This window comes from Mytilus trossulus, chromosome 2 (genome assembly GCF_036588685.1).
Source record: "Mytilus trossulus isolate FHL-02 chromosome 2, PNRI_Mtr1.1.1.hap1, whole genome shotgun sequence".
Lineage (NCBI taxonomy): Eukaryota > Metazoa > Mollusca > Bivalvia > Mytilida > Mytilidae > Mytilus > Mytilus trossulus.
In genome coordinates this window covers 82,905,701-82,928,520 of record NC_086374.1, presented here as the reverse complement: position 1 = coordinate 82,928,520, position 22,820 = coordinate 82,905,701, and the positions used below count along the sequence as shown (strand labels likewise).

Genomic DNA, 22,820 nt, shown 5'->3' with positions numbered 1-22,820 from the left:
TTAAGATGAAAGGACAAATATATTGCCAATCACACCTGGATTTGTTGATTAATGACCATACTACCTACCATAAAAATGTCCGATTATTCATATCCGACTAGACGGATTAAGACATCCATAAAAATAAGTCCCTACCCGTACTGTAGCTAATCTACAAAACACTTTCATACTCAACCAATCAAATTTATTTGGGATAACAAATACACTTTAACCCTTTCCTCCATGGATTTTTTTTCTGGCATACTTGATTCACATAGGATTTTTTCAATAATTTTTTTTTATCAGGTTTAAAGTTATAATGCATTGTGAAAAACGAATATTTAAACATCAATGAAATTCAAGTCAGATATTCTCATGAATATCCATTACATATTAGATAGATACAAACTTTTTTAAGTCTGATGCAGACATTTTGTAGTCAAAGTGTTTCAACTGAGGTACTACACAGGCGTCAAAAGGCGTCATTGTGGAGTAAAGGGGGCTGGGGGTGGTGTCAAAAAGTGTCATTATGGAGGAAAGGGTTTTAACATAATAACTTGAAACAAATGGAGAATTCATCTTCACACTGGACATAATAAAGTGTAAGTGATGAGATAAACCAGGTTTTATATTGCTTTACATTCTTGAATTGATGCAGACAAACAAAAATAACCAATTAAACCAGGTTTTATAACACAAATCACCAACTTGTATGTCAGTCTTTACTAATTTATTTTTTTTTAATCATTTTCATGTAGTTTCAATCAGAAATATTAATACAATGTATGCTACTTTAAAATATTTTTAAACACGTCTTATCCATTTGCATTCCATAGTTCTTGCATGTTTTTGGATATATAATTATTAGAGATTGGTATCAGGGTGATTCATTATGTTTTCAGGGAAGTAAAAAGAACAAAGATACAGGTTCCAAAATCTTCTGCGACATTAGGTTTATCAAAAGTATTCCATTATCCTGCAACACTAGTAAGGTAAGGTACAAACATATTAGAATATAAGAATAAGGAGATGTGGCATGATCGCCAATGAGAAAACTATCTGCCCAAGATCAAATGAAGTGGTTGTAAGCAATTTAAGGTGTCAGACATTAGGTGTTCAACATTGAGAAAACCCATACCATATAGTCAGCTATTAAAGGTCATGACATGAAAAATATGAATCAATTCAATTGATATGACAGACATGAACAAACAGCAGCAATTAAACTATAGGCTCATGACTTGGGACAGACACACTAAGAATGTGGTGGAGTTAAACATGTTTGTGAGCGCTCAACACTTCCGTAACCTGGGATATCTTTTATACATTCCTAACAACAAAAGACATTTTAAAGTACAGATTTGATAGTACTTACAGTTACTGACTGCTAGTTGAAAGTGAATAACAGCTAATACAAGCATTTCTCAATTAAAACATTAATGTGGATTCCTTTTTTTTTCGTTGATTTTGGTTAGTGGTGAACCACAAATTCAAATGTTCAACGACGTACAACTTAACTTTAGGCTAGTATGAGGGTTTGGATGGAGTTAAATGATTAAAGAATGATGCCCTTAAAAAATGAAGATCAGAGAAAAAAGGGGTAAATCTTTTGAAGATTAGAGAAAAAAGGGGTGAAAATTAAATGTTTACAGAACAACAGACTCCCCCATCTAGACCCTCTATTATGAAGACTTTGGTAAAACCAGGAAATACAATATTTCCTCAATATCATGAAAATTGGAACCCACAAAAGTAGATGAATCCACAGTAAGCATTTATAAAGGTAATACAATGTTAACCTGCTCATTACTTATTCAATAACTCTTGTATCAGATTCAAATATTTTATATGAATACATTAACACCATTTGATTATGTAGAAATTTGCCATTGAATATGGAATTTTTTATTTTGCTCTTTCATACCATTTTGATATTGATTTGAATATGTCCTGATTTGTAGCTATATGTGTGCACACACATTTGGTAGACGTATGATGTATCCTGGAGCCACAGCCCTGATGAATACATTACTTGGTAAGTTATTGCTAGATCTTTGTGTTAACAGTGATTAATTTAATTATTATTAATTAACCTTTTAAATAACTTTTTCAACTTTATTTTTAACTACTTACAGAAAAAAAGAAGCATTATGAATTGTTTTGCTTCATTACATAGAGAATTGGGACAATTTGACCACTGTTGGAAATATTTGATTTTTCCAACATTATTTGAACTCTGATATGCTATCTGTCTTTCTGTAGGCGTTGTAGGCAAATTAAAAATTTACACTTTTGTATAACAGTACATAATAGAGTGGGGATAGGACCTTTATCGGGACTCCTGGATCTGTAGTTTTAAGCTCAGGATTTCGGAATTGACCCTTTCGGGATCCGGGAATTCTTTTTTCTAATTTGGGATGTCAGGATTTAAACTTATTTTTAAAAAACAATTAGCGTTGTTATGTCCCTTAAACATTCAGATTTTTACTTATATAAGTGACAAAGTCATCTTATCTTAATTTCTTAAATTCTTAGGATTTCTTTGCTCTAATAGAATTTTAATTTGTCTGCCCATTGCAGATGTCTTTACTAATCATTTAGGTGTAATTTCATGGACAATGAAAATTCCATTTGTCTGTTACCTTCAGAACATTCGTCATTTACAGGCCCCAAAGGAGCAAAATTTGAAGGCTTTGTTGAAGGCAGTTTCTTTGTTGAATAATGAGATGAAACATAGAACTCTAATCAAAACTTATGAGCTAACCTGGGGAAAATAATTAAAGGCATGATTTTACATCTCAAAACTTGAGAATTTTGGTGAGATTGTGAAAAAAAATTACTTGTATAAGTAAATTTTTGAGAAAATTAAGGGGAGATTATTCAAACATTATAATTTACTCATATAAGTATATTTTTTTTACTCCTTCAAGTAAATAAAAATCACTTGTACAAGAAGTAGTCCTGACACTAAGGGGAGATAATCAAACTTTTTAAATATTTGTCAGGAGGTATCTTTTATTTGATTCACTCACATTTCTTTAAATTTGATTTGAATAGATTCATTTTGTTTGTTATAGAACCAACTTTATGCCAGAATAGATCTAAACTGATTGAAGAGGTAATGTTTGATATCTTAATGAATTAATAGAATTGGCACTACTTAAATAAAAACCATTTTTGTTAGGAATTTAAAGCAAAGTGATGTGAACACACTTCTCTACACATCAAATGTAAAATTTTGGTATACATGTAAGTTTATTAAAAATGTTCTTGTATGCACTGAAAGTTTTTCGGGTTTTTTTTTATGTTTAAAAAAATCTTTCTATGTTTAAACAGACTATATAGACATAAAAAAGCTTTTTATGCCCCACCTACGATTGTCGAGGGGCATTATGTTTTCTGGTCTGTTCGTCCGTCTATCTGTCGGTTCGTTTGTTCGTCTGTCCAGTTTCAGATTAAAGTTTTTGGTCGAGGTAGCTTTTGATGAAGTTGAAGTCCAATCAACCTGAAACTTAGTATATATTTTCCTTATGATATGATCTTTCTAATTTCAATGTCAAATTAGAGTTAATACCCCAATTTCACGGTCCACTGAACATAGAAAATGATAGTGCGAGTGGGGCATCCGTGTACTGGGAACTCCTTCTTGTTTAAACTAAAATATCCACCAAATAATGTATTTTACAATCTCTTTTAAATACATCAGTATAAAAATCACTGTCTTTTCTATAATTTTACAATCAGTTATTTTCTCAACTCTCCATCTTTATAACAGAAACATGGTATTAGAGCCAAGGTACAGACAGAGGATAAGAATGAGATAGATACTCTCTTCTTTGATAGACGAAGCTCAGTAGGGAGTAATGGCAAAACAGTGGTAGGTAAACATTGGGATGGACAAACAATATAATGGCAAAACAGTGGTAGGTAAATATTGAGATGGACACACAATATAATGGCAAAACAGTGGTAGGTAAACATTGGGATGGACAAACAATATAATGGCAAAACAGTGGTAGGTAAACATTGGGATGGACAAACAATATAATGGCAAAACAGTGGTAGGTAAACATTGGGATGGACAAACAATATAATGGCAAAACAGTGGTAGGTAAACATTGGGATGGACAAACAATATAATGGCAAAACAGTGGTAGGTAAACATTGGGATGGACAAACAATATAATGGTAAAACAGTGGTAGGTAAACATTGGGATGGACAAACAATATAATGGCAAAACAGTGGTAGGTAAACATTGGGATGGACAAACAATATAATGGCAAAACAGTGGTAGGTAAACATTGGGATGGACAAACAATATAATGGCAAAACAGTGGTAGGTAAACATTGGGATGGACAAACAATATAATGGCAAAACAGTGGTAGGTAAACATTGGGATGGACAAACAATATAATGGTAAAACAGTGGTAGGTAAACATTGGGATGGACAAACAATATAATGGCAAAACAGTGGTAGGTAAACATTGGGATGGACAAACAATATAATGGCAAAACAGTGGTAGGTAAACATTGGGATGGACAAACAATATAATGGCAAAACAGTGGTAGGTAAACATTGGGATGGACAAACAATATAATGGTAAAACAGTGGTAGGTAAACATTGGGATGGACAAACAATATAATGGCAAAACAGTGGTAGGTAAACATTGGGATGGACAAACAATATAATGGCAAAACAGTGGTAGGTAAACATTGGGATGGACAAACAATATAATGGCAAAACAGTGGTAGGTAAACATTGGGATGGACAAACAATATAATGGCAAAACAGTGGTAGGTAAACATTGGGATGGACAAACAATATAATGGCAAAACAGTGGTAGGTAAACATTGGGATGGACAAACAATATAATGGCAAAACAGTGGTAGGTAAACATTGGGATGGACAAACAATATAATGGCAAAACAGTGGTAGGTAAACATTGGGATGGACAAACAATATAATGGTAAAACAGTGGTAGGTAAACATTGGGATGGACAAACAATATAATGGCAAAACAGTGGTAGGTAAACATTGGGATGGACAAACAATATAATGGCAAAACAGTGGTAGGTAAACATTGAGATGGACAAACAATATAATTGACAATTGATTTTACAAAACATAAAGGTCTTCAGCAAAGTTGACCAAAGACATTATGTGGTTATTCTTTTATGGTTTGGTAAAACAAATTTCCATTTTGACTGCTTAAACTTTAAGATGTATTGTTTCAAATGATACCAAATGAAGTGAAAATCGACATAAAACTACTAGTAGACTCTTGGTCAATGGTTGCAATCATAAAACTACTAGTAGACTCTTGGTCAATGGTTGCAATCATAAAACTACTAGTAGACTCTTGGTCAATGGTTGCAATCATAAAACTACTAGTAGACTCTTGGTCAATGGTTGCAATTATAAAACTACTAGTAGACTCTTGGTCAATGGTTGCAATCATAAAACTACTGGTAGACTCTTGGTCAATGGTTGCAATCATAAAACTACTGGTAGACTCTTGTTCAACGGTTGCAATCATAAAACTACTGGTAGACTCTTGGTCAATGGTTGCAATCATTATTGATGATTCTTTCTTAAAATCTTCTTTATGTGTGTTAGTCTCCAATGAAATCATTTACCTAATTATCTTTCAAGTGTGTAAAATTTTAAGGTACAAATTGTTTCAATGAAAGACTTCTCTGATTGCAGTGAAAAACAAGTATTTGGTCAGAGTTTTAGGTGTAATAAGATTGAAATTTGCAATAGAACTAGAATGTATATTAATATTTTGGATCAAAAGGCTATATGATATACTGTGAAAGTTCTTTTATTCATGGGGTACCAAATTTCGTGGATGACTTTATCCACGAATTTAAGTGTCCCAACGAAATAAAACAACCATTGTCCATTGAATCAAGACATGGAAAGATCCATCGTTTGTTTATGTTACTGTTTTCTTTATGTGACATGTTTGTGGCATAATTAAGACCTTTGATGGTGTTTAATCTGTTGATCACTTTATAATGGGTTAATAAGTGTTATCACTACGATTTACACAGGTCAATGTTTACATTGCAATTTCTTAATCCAGACTATTTGTAACCTTTGTTTCTAATAGCTTTAATTTTATTTTTTTTATTTAGAAAACTAGTATTCACAAATTAAAAAACCCACCAACATGTGAATATTGCTCAAACTACAAAAATTGATACCCACGAATAAAGTACTTTCACAGTAACAGTACTTAGCTGATAAGTGTGAGACGTTTTGACTTATCATTGTAGGTTATATGCTGTGAGGGTAATGCAGGTTTCTATGAAATTGGATGTACAGTTACACCAATGGAGGCTGGATATTCCGTACTTGGATGGAACCATCCAGGATTTGCTGGAAGTTCTGTAAGTATATGTAAGAGCAATGTTAGTTGCGGTCCTATATTGGTATGAAGTTGGCGTCGTTGTCTGAAGACACATTGGTTTTCGCACTATAACTTTAGTGTAAGTAAAAAGAAATCTATGAAATTTAAACACAAGGTTTATGATCATAAAAGGAAGGTTGGAATTGATTTTTGGAGTTTTGGTCCCATCCGTTAAGGAATAAAGGGTCCCAAAGGGTCCAAAATTAAACTTAGTTTGATTTTAACAAAAATTGAATTCTTAGGGTTCTTTGATATGCTGAATCTAAACATGTTCTTAGATTTTTGATTATGGGCCCAGATTTCAAGTTGGTTCAAATAGGGGTCTCAAATTAAACTATGTTTGATTTCAACAAAAATTGAATTCATGGGGTTCTTTGATATGCTGAATCTAAGCATGTAGTTTGATTTTTGCTTATGGGGCCAGTTTTCAAGTTGGTCCAAATCGGAGTCAAAAATTAAACTTTGTTTGATTTCAACAAAAATTGAATATATGGGGTTCTTTGATATATGCTGAATCTAACCATGTGTTTAGATTTTTGATATTTGGGCTCGGTTTTCAAATTGGTCCACATTGAGGTCAAAAGGGTCTAAAATAGAACGTTATTTGATTTCATCAAGAATTGAATTCTTGGGGTTCTTTGATAGGCTGAATCTAACCATGTATTTAGATTTTGGATATTGAACCACATTGAATATGTAAATGTCCAATTTAAAATTTTTAAGTTTTTAAGTTTAAGTTCTTAGTCCACATTCATTCTGTGTCAGAAACCTATGGTGTGTCAACTATTTAATCACAATCCAAATTCAGAGCTGTATAAAGCTTGAATGTTGTGTCCATACTTACCCCAACTGTTCAGGGTTCGAACTCAGATTTCGTATAAAGCTGTGCCCTGCAGAGCATCTGGTTATTCTTATTAAGAAGAAACTGTATTCTATTGTTTGATTTTATCATCTGATTCTTAAAACTGGTCTCATTGTTTTGGTGTGCATTTCAGAAATCAAAAATATGTATATGGATCCCTAGTCAGTCAAATTATTTACATTAAAGACTGCTTATTAAGTGAATAACAAGAAATTGTCAAACCTGAGGAAATCAATAAAATTGAGAAAGGAAATGGGGAATGTGTCAAAGGGACAACAACCTGACCATAGAGTAAACAACAGCCAAAGGCCACCAATGGGTCTTCAATGTAGCAAGAAACTCCCGCATCCGGAGGCGTGTGTATACTAGTAAAGTTATAATGGATGTCATACTAAACTCCAAATTACACACAAGAAACTAAAATTAAAAATCATACAAGACTAACAAAGGCCAGAGGCTCCTGACTTGGGACAGGCACAAAATTGCGGTGGGGTTAAACATGTTTATGAGATCTCAACCCTCCCCCTATTCCTCTAGCCAATGTAGAAAAGTAAACGCATAACAATACGCAGATTAAAATTCAGTTCAAGAGAAGTCCGAGTCCAATGCCAGAAGATGCAACAAAAGAAAAATAAATAAAATGACAATAATACATAAATAACAACAGACTACTAGCAGTTAACTGACATGCCAGCTCCAGACCTCAATTAAACTGATTGAAAGATTATGTCTTCATCATATGAATATCAGGCACAATCCCTCCCATTAGGGGTTTAGTATCATACTATCATAAAATATATGAGAAGAACATAACCCATGTCATGCCAACAACTGTTTTTTAAATAAATGTGTTTAGTTCTGATGCAAAGACCCTATGAATCAATCAATATTAAAGCCAAATCTAACTGTGTATGTAGATTCTTCATTTTTGGTCCTGTTTTCCAATTGGTCTACATTAAAGTCCAAAGGGTCCAAATTTAAACTTAGTTTGATTTTAACAAAAATTGAAATCTTGGGGTTCTTTGATATGCCGAGTCCAAACATGTACTTAGATTTTTGATTATGGGCCCAGTTTTCAAGTTGGTCCAAATCAGGATCTAAAATTATTATATTAAGTATTGTGCAATAGCAAGTCTTTTCAATTGCACAGTATTGTGCAATGGCAAGAAATATCTAATTGCACAATATTGTGAAATAGCCAATTTTTTTTTTAATTAGAGTTATCTTTCTTTGTCCAGAATAGTAAGCAAGAAATATATAATTGCACAATAATGTGCAATAGCAAGATTTTTTTTTAATTGGAGTATCTTTCTTTGTCCAGAATCAACTTAAATCTTTGTTATATACAATATACAATGTATATTCACTTTTTACTACCAACTGATATATTAAAATAATCTTTACCATTCAGTGATAACAAGCATTTTTTTACATCTTAATATTTTATGATATAAATGAGTAGTTATTGTTGCAAACTCCATTAGAAATTTTAATTGAGATTAGTTTTGGAATAAGGGAAAGGGGGATGTGATTAAAAAAATTGGGTTCAGTTTTTCCCATTTGAAATTTCATAAATAAAAAGAAAATTTCTTCAAACTTTTTTTGAGAGGATTGATATTCAACAGCATAGGGAATTGCTCTAAGAGAAAACAAAAATTTTAAGTTCATTAGAACACATTCATTCTGTGTCAGAAACCTATGCTGTGTCAACTATTTAATCACAATCCAAATTTAGAGCTGAATCCAGCTTGAATGTTGTGTCCATACTTGCCCCAATCGTTCAGGGTTCAACCTCTGCGGTCGTATAAAGCTACGCCCTGCGGAGCAACTGGTTTATCATCATATAACATGTATAATGATTCATAAATCTTATTAATATTCATAGGGTGCACCCCTTCCAGACCAAGAACAGAGTGCTATAGATTCAGTTATTCAGTATGCGATTCACAAATTAGGGTTTATGCCAGACAATATAGCCTTATTTGCGTGGTCAATTGGAGGATACTCAGCAACATGGGCAGCAATGAATTATCCTGATATTAGTTTTGTAGTAAGTATGCCATCACAATATATGTCACAATATTGGGTTATGATGGACAACAAGGACTTGTTTCATCAATGCTGTCCAGTGGTCAGGGCATATAGTGTTACCCATCCTTTAAAATTCAACTCTTGTCTGTGTAGATATTGAACTTATTTTTGTTGTCATGGAATTATGGGGAGATATAGCTAGGTATATAAATGGAGTTCACACTTTTTTTACTTAATTACATCTTCCATGTCTCATTCTGCAGGTAGGTTAAGTGTGTTATCCCACCACATTAAGAAACATAAACACTAGTTAGAAGCCTTAAAGTAACTTTCATAACAAAATGCATGAGAAATGTTTGAATTCCTCTATTAAAATGTACCTTACCTTTAACACTGCCATACCTTACTTAGTTCATTTGGCAGATTTAAAAGCATCATTCATTTAAAGTACGCAAATCTATACTATTAAACGAGAAGACCTCATTTTTGGTGTCGCTTCTCTTCTTTCCACACTAAATTGATCAACATGCCTCTGTATCCTATAGGTACAGCGCATAGTCGCATTTGTCATCCATTCATATGATTATTCAGATTGAGTTATTTTGGGAGAAAAACGAGAAAAAAGGCATCCGGATATTGTCCCGTCATTGGACGAATTTTTAAGTTTGATTAGACTTCCGGTTAGGTTTGCGTTTTTTTTCTCTGTATTCTGTATATTAAGAATTCTATCTATTATCATTTTCAAGTTTACTATCCACGGCGGTCACATAGTTTATTAAATAGAGAGGGTCTATATGCTATATCAATGACCACCATTGATCGATTAGTACAGTAATGAATGTTCATAATATACAGATAAGCGCTAAAATTATTCAAGTGAACTTTTGACACCTTTCAGCTATTAAATCTTTTACAAAATTTATTGATTACAAAAAAAGAAGATGTGGTATGATAGCCATGTTGAGACAACTTTCCACAAGAGACCAAAATGACACAGAAATTAAAAACTAGAGGTCACCATACGACCTTCAACATCAAGCAAAGCCCATACCGCATACTCAGCTTTAAAAGGCCCCGAACAGCTAGGTAACACAATCCAAACCAGAAAACACAAGCGGCCTTATTCATGTACAAAAAATGAACGAAAAACAAATATGTAAACATAAACAAACGACAAACACTGAATTACAGGCTCCTTACTTTTAAAAATGTTCATAACATACTCAATGTATTATGTTCGACATATTGAAATTGATAGAAAACCAAAATTTGGGAATTTTGGAAATAAAGGAGGAGGGATATAAAAAAAAAATTCCTGTACCCAATAACTTATGACTTATGAAACATTTTCTGAAATTCCCCACTAAATGTATTATGTTCATATTGAAATTGATAGAAAACCCAAATTGGGAATTTTGGAAATAAAGGAGGAGGGATAAAAAAAAAAAAAACACATTCTCCTGTCCCCAATAACCTTTGACTTATGATACTTTTGCTGAAATTCTCCAGTCATTCAATATTTTACATAATTCTTCCAACAACACTTTACATACTTTCAACTACGCTCTGAATGCCCGCGATTTCGCGGGTGTGTTCTAGTAAGATATAATTAAAACGACCGTATGTTTGTTTATGTAATATATACGTGTTTCTCGTTTTGTTTATATAGATTAGACCGTTGGTTTTCCCGTTTGAATGGTTTTACACTAGTAATTTTGGGGCCCTTTATAGCTTGTTGTTCGGTGTGAGCCAAGGCTCTGTGTTGAAGGCCGTACTTTAACCTATAATGGTTTACTTTTTAAATTGTTACTTGGATGGAGAGTTGTCTCATTGGCACTCACACCACATCTTCCTATATCTATATGTAAGACAGACTGCAAGGTCTGTGTAGCCAGTCAAGGTCGTTAAAAACTCCTGTCACCATCATCAATGAGACAGCAATTAAATGGCACAAAATTCATCTACAGATTAAAAAACACTTGTCTACAATCAATAGCATAGATATATTAATTTAAAAAGAATTGTTTGTGATAAATTTCTATTTCTTACTTTTAGAATTTCTAGTTTAAAAAAGAATACAGAAAGGTTTTAATGAATAAATAATAATTTGACTCTTTTATTCAGATTTTAGATGCAACATTTGATCATGTGTTACCCTTAGCTGAAGCAAGAATGCCCAAGTCTTTCAGTGAGTTTATAAATATCATTAAATTTGTGGAGAGTTATCTCAAAAGGTTGGTATGACATATTGTTATCCCTTGAATGATATCTGTTAATTCTTGCAATGCTGACATTTTACTGCAACCGTTTAAACCAGCTAAATGAAACAAATGTATTGTTTTGAGTATCCATACTTTTAACATGATAGCTGTAGGTACCGATTATCAGATGGTCTGCATGTTGATATTGTAAAATATCAGCTGCGAGTCACAATATGAAGATTTTTGTTGAGTGAGTGCAGCAAACGAGATCTTTCTTAGTTTCACTAATAACCGGAAGTTGACTTGATAAGTTCAGATCAAACCTATCAATGTCAGTTCAAATATTATGACAATATTAAATTAATGTATTTAACATTACAAAGCCTTGATATGGAATAATATTAGGAGCTGAGCAGAGTGATATAGTTAGTGAGATGCCTGATAAATTTGATTATCGTCCTTTCCTACGCTTATATCACCCTGCTCTGTCGCTCAGTAGTTCTCATATCAAGACTTCAAAACGAGACCAGACATTATCAGCGACGTCACAATGTGAGAGATATAGATTATCGGGTTTTCTACACATTGAAATCGTAAAATATCAGCCGCGAGCCACAATGTGAACCTTTTTGGCGAGTGAGCATAGCGAACAAGTTGAAAAGTATCACATTGTGTATAGCGGCTGATATTTTACGATATCTATACGTAGAAAACCCGATTATCTGTTTTTCGTTCTATTAATGGTGTTTTTCCTCTCCCTAAGACAGTTTTACGCTTGACGAAAGCAAACTTGATAACGTCTCCTCTTGCATTGTGACGTTGCTGATAACTTCTCCTCTCACATTGTGACGTCGCTGATAATGCCTGGTATCGTTTTGAAGTCTTGATACAAGAATTACTGAGCGACAGAGCAGGGTGATATAGGCGTAGGGAAGGACGATAAAGGACGAGAAGTTATCAGCGATGTCACAATGCGAGAGGAGACATTATCAAGGTTGCTTTCGTCAAGCGTAAAACTGTCTTAGGGAGAGGAAAAAAGACCATTAATAGAACAATGAACAGATAATCGTGCTTTCTTTGTATAGATTTCCTAAAATATCAGCCGCTCGACACAATGTGAAACTTTTTAGCTCCCTCGCTACACTCACTCGCCAAAAAGGTTCACATTGGCTGATATTTTACGATATCAATGTGTAGAAAACCCGATAATCTATACTTATCTGGAGTCGGTTTCACAAAAAAATTACGACTAAGATTGATCGTAGAATACTGAATTTTACATGACTTTAGATCTATCTCAGTCTTAAGTTTTTATGTGAAACCAAGTCCAGGTATTTAGGTCAATCACTGCACAAGAACAGCATACCAATATTTAGGAGATCCTAGGCCTATTAAAAAAAAAAGATACTTGATAATTCGCTTAATTAAACTATGATCTTAGATTTGAGTCCACAACAGGAATATATAAAGAAGAAGAGTTTACTACTGATCTTTGATGAATAACATATACTGTAAATTCAGAAATTATTGCATAGATTTTATTTCTACTTATTTTGTGACCAGGGGTTGAAATCATAAAACTTAACTCAGTGCTTGGAGCACAAAAATCATGCTCAAAACACTTAATCTTGTATTTTGATTGGTTGAGTATCAAGTCTGAGTACAAAAATATTGCTTGAAAGTTTTATGACCGTAAGGCCTAGATGCAGATCTTTCTGACATCACATTGATAATTATCACATTCTTGGTCTTTCTTAGAAAATACATGCGCGAAGTCATTTCTGAATTTAAAGTTAGAATTACTGTCTGAAAAAATATTAAATACACTGAATTAGAAAAGGGAAATATGAAAGAGTAAAATGCTAGAAATAGAATGTCTCAAAACCATATTTTTTCAAACAAGACTGTAATATGGATATTAAGTGCTAATTCTATTTTAACTTCATTTATTTTCCAGATAGCATAACAAAGCTAACAATAAACAACTACTTGAATTTAGAAAATAGTGAACAATTATGCAGGTAACCAATTAAACATGTTAGAATTTGTTCTTTGCTTCAGACTCACCATGATGTAGCTATTTTGTGCCAATGTGAATGAGACGTATAGCAAACTTATTTAAGTATCAACTGCATATAATTAAGAATGGCTGTTAAATTGTGTGAAAACTATTGAAAAAAATATTTTCTATCATTGCAAGCAGTCGTTATACGTATGGAAAATAATAAATGATTTTTTTTTAATGTTAATAAGTATTAACCACTTTTTTGTTATAACATTAATTTTTAATGAAAGAAAAATCAGGAAAGTATATATTTTGTTGAAGACAGTAAGACATTGCCATGATTGTAAGATAGTAATTTTTATCATATGTTTAATAGTAAATACAGTAGTTTTGCATATTTGATAAATAGCCTGCTGTTTAATCCATATCGCACAACTTTGATGCGCACCCTCTATTGCATACCCTTTATTGCATACCCTTTATCGCACCCCTACCCTTTATCACACCCCTACTTTTGAATGATGTCATTGTTTGGTATGTGACATCTGGAATGTCAAGTTTTCATATTTTTTGGCACACTAAATCAGCAGCTTTATAAAATACAAAAAACACAAATAAATACAATAATAAACAAAATATTTTTAAAACAACAGCACGCAAATTGAAAGGTAACCCAGGTGCTTCGGATAAACAATTGAGCAGTTCTTTTAAGGCCTTTGAAACAAGACAAAAGTAGAACTGAAGGTAACCCAGTGCTATGGATGAGAACACAGTTCATATAATATAATACACTGCTGTTGAAATAAATGATAAAGCGTATAATACATGGCAAAATACGTATCACATGCCGTATCACCCTCGACCAATATCATCCCTCGAGCCTAAAGGCCCTTGGGCTGATATTGATGTCTCAGAATGAGACGACATATGGTATGGATTTTGCCATGTATTATTCTCTATATATTGTACACTGTTGCTTTCAGATATCCAGGTCCAATACTGCTGATAAGAAGACTAGAGGATGAAATGATAACAACTCAGTAAGTCACGGTTTCATACTTTTTTAGCATAAAAAAGTTACTGTAATTGGTTATTCAGTGGTAAAAATCCATAAAAACAATTGGTTATAATACATTCAATGAAACAAATGAAAAACATTAAAGTCAAAAGTTGATGTTCTTACAGTTTTCTTAACAAGCAGTACTGTTGTAAATATAAGGATACTACAATGATGACAAAATGGTTAAAATGCAAAATCTAAATTTGATTAGAAAATTGGTTGTTAACATGAAAAATAAGGGCAGACGAAATCAAAAGGATATTCAAACTCTAGACAAAGACAGAATGACAAAACATAAAAATCATCGAAATTAAAGACAAGTCTGAAAACAAACCCCCCCCCCCCCCCCCCCCCAAAACAAAGGTTTATCTCAACCGATCAAGAAGGGTACAACTCATTGTGTTGCTTATGTGATTCAAATTTAAAGATAAATCTACTGCAAATTCAGAAATTATTGTGTGCATTTATTAATGCAATTTTGTCATAATAGACTTAAATGCGATTTTAATTTTTACGATTTTGAGAAAAATCCTGTTTGATTCATATAAAATATTGCAAAATGCAACTTTAATTTATTGCATTTACCACTCCGTCGCATTTTTGCAATAATAAAAACCTTGCAATAATTTCTGAATTTACATGTCAGATGTTTCATTGATTCTAAGAAAAAACACTTGAAACTGCTAGTATGGTTCTGAAGACTGATTTTGTTGGGTTTTTTTTTATCTAATTTGTAGAGGTGATGGCAGAGGAACAGTTCTAGAGAGTAATAGAGGAAATTATTTACTGCAGCATCTACTTCAATACAGATACCCAAATATTGTAAATGAAACAACATTTAGTGTATTATCAAGATGGTTAAGTAAACCTATTTCACAGCAAGGTATGGTGTTTTTCTAATGTCAGTTTCATTGTTTGTATGCCAAGAAGATTTTATATTGTTTTTATGAAGATAGGGAGGTTATGTCAACATCGTAAACAGAAAAGGCGATTGAAGCTTTAATAGTCGCATTCCATACTTCTTTGTAGAAAAAAAATGCATGCAAAATTTTCAAACTACATCTAGATACTTTTATTGTTTAAAAACAAATAGATCTATAATTCATTTTTAACATAAATAAGGCCGTTAGTTTTCTCGTTTGAATTGTTTTACATTGTCTTATCAGGGCCTTTTATAGCTGACTATGCGGTATGGGCTTTGCTCATTGTTGAAGGCCATATGGTGACCTATAGTTGTTAATGTCTGTGTCATTTTGGTCTTTTGTGGATAGTTGTCTCATTGGCAATCATACCAACATCTTCTTTTTTATACTATAAAATAGTTCAGTCACAGGAACATTAGGTATTTAGATACTATCTTATATGCTTTTGGTAAATTGTTATCTATTTATAGTTTAATAAAACCAATTGTAACATGAAAAAAAGGAAAGGGGAGGTTATTAGTCTGACAGTTAGTTATTTTATGTATCCAGATGTGAGATAAGAGATATAACCTGCATATATAAACACATGGAATGAGAGGAAGATCCCTAATGATTTCGTGTATGATGTCCAAGGTCAAGGTCATAGTTATGATAAACAAATGAAAAATGTGTGTTAGGATTCTTACAGATGGAATTGCAATCTAACTTGAATGTGAAGACTAAGAGGATGCTCTCTGTTGATTATAAAGTCATGTGGTCAAAAGTCAAGGTCAAAGTTAATAAAGACAATATAACTGTCTGAAATCATGATTTATGTGGAGGGTTAGGCGAATGTGATCAAAGGTTAAACATTCAAGTTCAAACCTATTGCTTGAAGAATTGTTTTCCACATAGAAAATTACAATTAAAATTTTGTTTTTATTTTCAGAAGACATTTTTGATGGTGATCTTTGCCTTTCACAAATAAAATCTTACATAAATGAAAATTCAGAAAGTTTTCCTTGTTTAATAGGTAAGTTGATATATAAAGTTAAAATTTTTAAATAAGTTATATATAAAAATGGTCTAAATAAATGTTCAAAGATAATTGGACAGAAACAATTCAAACCATATCACAATACAGCTATCTCCATTCTAATGCAACATATTAAAACCATATCGCAATACAGCTATCTCCATTCTAATGCAACATATTAAAACCATATCGCAATACAGCTATCTCCATTCTAATGCAACATATTAAAAAAAAATCCATTGTATTAATATTTTAAAATTACTTTGGCTTTATAAATGACATGAATGAAAAAGTCAAGGAATGAAACTTTTGCATAGTCTTTAACAATTTAACAATGTGACGTCATATGCATACTCACAATGTTAAACATAATCACTAGAGGTATTTATATCTTTTTTATGCTTCAAAATGGTTTCCCTGTTGACTTGAAGAATATTTTGAAGCTCAAAATGTGACTTTCTTAAGAGAAATTACAATACCAAAAAATATGTGAAATTTTTAATGGTGTCTTTCTTGTATTGAACTGGTAGAACAAGGAATCTTTACCCTTCAAAATATTTATCCACATCCAATGAAAATTATCATTACAATCAAATTGCATTAGAATAGTTTATTTAAGTTGTGCACCAGTTTTGTGCCTTCTATATTAATCTTCTTGTTTTCTGATACTTAGAAGAATTTAGAGTAGCCGTATGTTAAGCTCCATTACATGTGCATTCTTGTTAAACTTGCATTGTTCTAACTGGAGATTGTTGTTACACACTTTTCTACTTTAGGTGAAGGCTTTACACAGGACGAAAAAGAAAACATGACTTTATTTTTGGTAAGTTGACTTCATAAGTTATGTTCCAAATAAAAGATTTTACAAATGTCTTATATCATTTATCTAATTCCTATGAAAAATTTACCCAAATTTCTTTTTAAAAGACATGTACAAAAGAACTTATAAAAATAATGCTGATGCATTGAAAAATACATGGTAGTTCGGGACACTTTGGAAAGAGGGTAAGCTCCTTAAGACATATTCCAAAAGAAAACTGTACACCAACTAATTTTCGTGACTTTCATGAGTAGAAAAATAATGCAAATATGTAAACCTGGTTTTCTTTCTTCTTTATCTTCATGAAATAAATTTTAGAATCGCTAAAATAAATCACAGCAAAATGGGTTACAAAGGGCTTAGCATGAAATAAAGTACAATGTATCTAGAAAAAATAATTTGATTTACACCCTTCTGAAGATGAGATTCCAAGTGCCTTCTGAAAGTTCCATGGTTTTTTTAAAATTAAACCGTCCTAACTTGGATTGCTACCCCTATATCATTTATTAATGTTAATCTTTTTTTATTTTTCAGGCATCTAAGTATATGAGTGAGTTTAATTCAACCCACTGCTCACCGCTACCATCAGCCTTGTTCCATCGACCATGGACTCTGGGGATGTGAACTTAGAATATTTTAATTTAGTCTTTAAATTTGATATTTTCTATTTGTATATCTCCATTTCATTAAAAAGAATGAGACTTTGAACTACATGACCTTTTCACTCAGGTTATTTTGTCGCAATAACTATTATTCTGTATTTACAAAGTTAACCTGAATAAAACATTAAATACATAAGAGTACATGTACCACCATTGGAATAAACTTAAGACTTTTCTTGCAGTAAACTTGTTATTTGTACATTATTACATGTATGTCACCCATGGAAGAAATTGTTACATTGCTTGCTATGAGTTGTAAAACTTTTCTGACAGTATTAAAACAGTTCACAAGTTCTTAATGCTTCTGTAGGTAGAAATGGCATTCTCTTGTTAGCTTATATAGTCCACTTAATTGCATAATGCTTAATAGCATAATTGGGTTAATTGCATAATTTTCTCCTGCACAAAACCATTTACCATTCATCTAATGTTAAATTATCTACAAGTGGCATTTCGGTAAATTGCAAAAAATATAATAACCAGCTATGTATGTTGAAATGGACCAGTAAAAAAAAAAGTCATGAAAGGTTCCCAATATCCATTAGGAAAGCACCTTGTAAACTCAATGTTTGTGGCCTAGCAATTGTATAACTTCAATGACCCTTAATTTTATAGTTTTGTTGACAATTTTGGAAATTTTCCTTTAATGTTTTACATGAATTTTTATTACATTTTCATATATAATATACCCATAGTATTTATAACTTACAAAACACAGAAATTTGATGTTATTCAGAGAGAAAGGAGGCCTTTAAAATGAACTTGATGTCTTTATATAAGTATTGAAAAGTATAATAATGATAAGAACTTTTTATGGGATTATTTTTTCTTATATAGAAAATTATTATTTACATATATGTGTGAGAAGCTTTTTTTTCAAACTTAAAATAACAAAATTAATGTTTTTTTACGTAGATTTTTTCTTTAAATAATTATAGCATCGATGTGTACAGTAGTCTTGATTGGCTTCATATTTTGATAAGTTGCTTATTGCCTGTAAAATTGGTGGCTTCAATTAATTGCAAACGTTTATTTTATATTATATAAAGGATTCTACCTCTACAAAAACATGAATACTGCATTCCTTGCATACCCTTAGCCAGGGTAAAAACTAATAAGCACTGTTAAAGTTGATGTTCTGTTCAAATTGTGACTGTTAAAGTCGAGTTTGTGAGTCAAACGAACCCCCATTTGGAAATTCCTGGCTACGGGCCTGCCTTGTATATTGATGCCTATTGTTACAAAGTTTCTGCCTGTTCTATTTTCATTCTGCTTGACCTCATTTTCATAGTTCAGCAACTGCTTAAAACAAAATTTCAAAATACACTCAATTATGATCCATAAAGCAGGTGAGGCATTTCAGTGTGTAAGCTCTGGTCTTTCATATTTCTAAAGATCATCAAGCTTTTTATAGGGAGAGGGTGTAAAATTTATTATATAACCATTTAGTTTGAACATCTTAATTCCTGAAATTTTAAGTCTTTACTATTTGATGCCACATATAAAAATATGAATTTTCAATAAACTGAGGAGTTTGTAAACATATGTTCATTTGATGTTTTTGTACAATTTTTTTAATTATATTGTAAGTTGAGAAAACTTAATGCAGTTTGCACTTTATTGTATTGATATTTGTACAGAATATATTTAATCAGAGGTGAATGATGCAATACGTTTAACTTCTGAATATTTACTTTTTGGACTGCTTTAAAAAAATGTCACTAATAAAATTGATACAACCTTATTTCTTGTTTCTATATTTTACTCGGGTACAAATGTAAATGGTATTTCAGTGACTTGATTGATTGTAAGTATTGCAGATCTGACATAATTGCAATATGTTCTTTTTTCAAATATAATTGTTCAACTAGTCAGATACTTTAACCACAGTTCAGTCATCAAATAAACTTATCATAGATACCAGGACTAAATTTAGTATATGCCAGACGCACATTTCATATAAAAAAAGACTCATCAGTGACGCTCGAATCCAAAAAAGTTAAAAAGGCCAAATAAAGTACGAAGTTGACAAGCAGTGTGAACTGATAAAATAACGCCTACAATAACCTATATGACTTGAATTCTACTTCAGGGCAATAATGAAAGTTTTGCCTAAAACTTAGAAGTACTTAGTAATATGACATCATCTATAAAGTGGAATGGTAAAACAAAACCACTACTTGGGACACACTAACCAGACAGAGCAGACATGTGTGCCATATATGTGAAGCACTAATCTGACACAGCCAACATATTGCCCTACTTGGAACAAATTAATCTAACATGGCCAACATGTTAGCATACTTGGAACATACTGATCTGACATGCCCAACATGTTGCCCTACTTGGTACATACTGATCTGACATGACCAACATGCTGCCCTACTCTGAACTTACTAATCTCAAATGTCCAATATGTTGCCCTACTTGGAACACACTAATCTCAAATGACCAACATGTTGCCCTACTTGGTACATACTGATCTGACATGACCAACATGTTGCCCTACTCTGAACACACTTATCTGACATGACCAACATGTTGCCCTACTTGGAACACACAAATCTGACATGGCCAACATGTTGTCATACTTGGAACACATTTATCTAACATGGCCAACATGTTAGCATACTTGGTACATACTGCCATGACCAACATGTTGCTCTACTCTGAACACACTAATCTGACATGACCAACATGTTGCCTTACTCTGAACACACTAATCTGACATGACATACATGTTGCCCTACTTGGTACACTCTGATCTGACATGGCCAACATATTTTTATACTTTGAACACACTGACATGACCAACATGTTGCCCTACTTGTAACACACTGATCTGACGGCCAACATGTTGTCATACTTGTATCACACTAATCTGACATGACCAACTTGTTGCCCTACTCTGAACACAATAATCTGACATGACCAAAATGTTGCCCTACTTGGAACATACTTATCTGACAAGACCAACCCAATATGTCATACTCGAAACACACTAATCTGGCAAGTCCAACATGTTAGCACACTTGGAACAAACTAATCAAGCATGGCTAACAGGTTAGCAAACTTGGAACATACTGATCTGACATGACAAACATGTTGTCATACTTTGAACACACTAATTTGCCATGGCCAACGTGTTACCGTACTTGGAACACACTGATCTGACATGACCAACATTTTGCCCTACTTGGAACATACTGATCTGACATGACCAACTTGTTGCCCTACTTGGTACACACTGATCTGACATGGCCAATATGTCATACTTTGAACACACTAATCTGGCATGGCCAACATGTTAGCATACTTGGAACACTCTTATCAGGCATGGCCAACATGTTATCATACTTGGAACATACTGACATGACCAACATGTTGCCCTACTTGTAACACACTGATCTGACATGGCCAACATGTTGTCATACTTGTATCACACTAATATGGCATGTCCAACATGTAAGCATACTTGGAAGACACTAATTTAACATGGCCAACATTTTTGCATACTTGGAACATACTGATCTGACATGACCAACATGTTGCCCTACTTGGAACATACTTATCTGACATGACCAACATGTTGCCCTCCTTGGTACACTCTGATCTTATATGGCCAACCCAACATGTCATACACGGAACACACTAATCTGGCAAGTCCAACATGTTAGCATACTTGGAACAAACTAATCTGGCATGGCAAACATGTTAACAATCTTGGAACATACTGATCTAACATGACCAACATGTTGTCATACTTTGAACACACTAATCTGACATGGCCAACGTGTTATCGTACTTGGAACACACTGATCTGACATGGCCAACGTGTTATCGTACTTGGAACACACTGATCTGACATGACCAACATGTGGCCCTACTTGGAACACTCTGATCTGACATGACCCAACATATTGTCAGACTTGGAACACACTGTTCTGACATTACCAACATTTTGCCCTACTTATTACACTCTGATCTGACATGGCCAATATGTCATACTTGGAACACACTAATCTGGCATGGCCATCATGTTAACATACTTGGAACACTCTTATCAGACATAGCCAACATGTTATCATTCTTGGAACATACTGACATGACCAACATAGTCAATACTTGTAATACACTGATCCGACATGGCCAATATGTTGTCATACTTGTATCACACTAATCTGGCATGGCCAACCTGTTAGCATACTGGGAACACACTAATTTAACATGGCCAACATGTGAGCATACATGGAACATACTGATCTGACATGACCAACATGTTGCCCTACTCTAAACACAATAATCTGACATGACCAACATGTTGTCCTACTTGGAACATACTTATCTGACATGACCAACATGTTGCCCTACTTGGTACACTATGATCTGACATGGCCAATGCAACATGTCATATTTGGAACACACTAATCTGGCATGGCCAACATGTTAGCATACTTGGAACACACTAATCTGGCATGGCTTACATGTTAGCAAATTTGGAACATACTGATCTGACATGACCAACATGTTGCCATACTATGAACACACTATTCTGACATGGACAACATGTTATCGTACTTGGAACACAATGATCTGACATGGCCAACATGTTGGTATACTTGGAACATACTGATCTGACATGAACAACAAGTTGTCATACTTTGAACACTGTAATCTGGATTAGCAAACATGTAAGCATACTTTGAACACACTTATCTGGCATGGACAATATGTTGGCATTTTTGGAACATTATGATCTGACATGGCCAACTTGGAACACACTTATGTGTCATGTCCAACGTGTTATTATACTTGGAACACACTAATCTGACGAATAACATGT

The 22,820-nt window shown here is 33.1% G+C and overlaps 1 protein-coding gene across 1 annotated transcript in view; it reads left to right on the top strand.

Annotated features, from left to right (window-relative positions):
- Positions 1–19,714, top strand: part of LOC134708163 (phosphatidylserine lipase ABHD16A-like) — a 29,048-nt gene extending 9,334 nt beyond the window's left edge. Inside the window, exons 7-19 of the mRNA XM_063568488.1 lie at positions 882–971; positions 1,941–2,014; positions 3,057–3,097; positions 3,755–3,856; positions 6,265–6,378; positions 9,146–9,310; positions 11,416–11,479; positions 13,450–13,513; positions 14,481–14,537; positions 15,295–15,440; positions 16,409–16,492; positions 17,272–17,318; positions 17,850–19,714. Of these exons, the coding sequence (XP_063424558.1) occupies positions 882–971; positions 1,941–2,014; positions 3,057–3,097; positions 3,755–3,856; positions 6,265–6,378; positions 9,146–9,310; positions 11,416–11,479; positions 13,450–13,513; positions 14,481–14,537; positions 15,295–15,440; positions 16,409–16,492; positions 17,272–17,318; positions 17,850–17,939 (1,138 nt within the window). The 3' untranslated portion in view covers positions 17,940–19,714. The remainder of the gene's footprint in view (positions 1–881; positions 972–1,940; positions 2,015–3,056; positions 3,098–3,754; positions 3,857–6,264; positions 6,379–9,145; positions 9,311–11,415; positions 11,480–13,449; positions 13,514–14,480; positions 14,538–15,294; positions 15,441–16,408; positions 16,493–17,271; positions 17,319–17,849) is intronic.
- Positions 19,715–22,820: the final 3,106 nt, after the last annotated feature.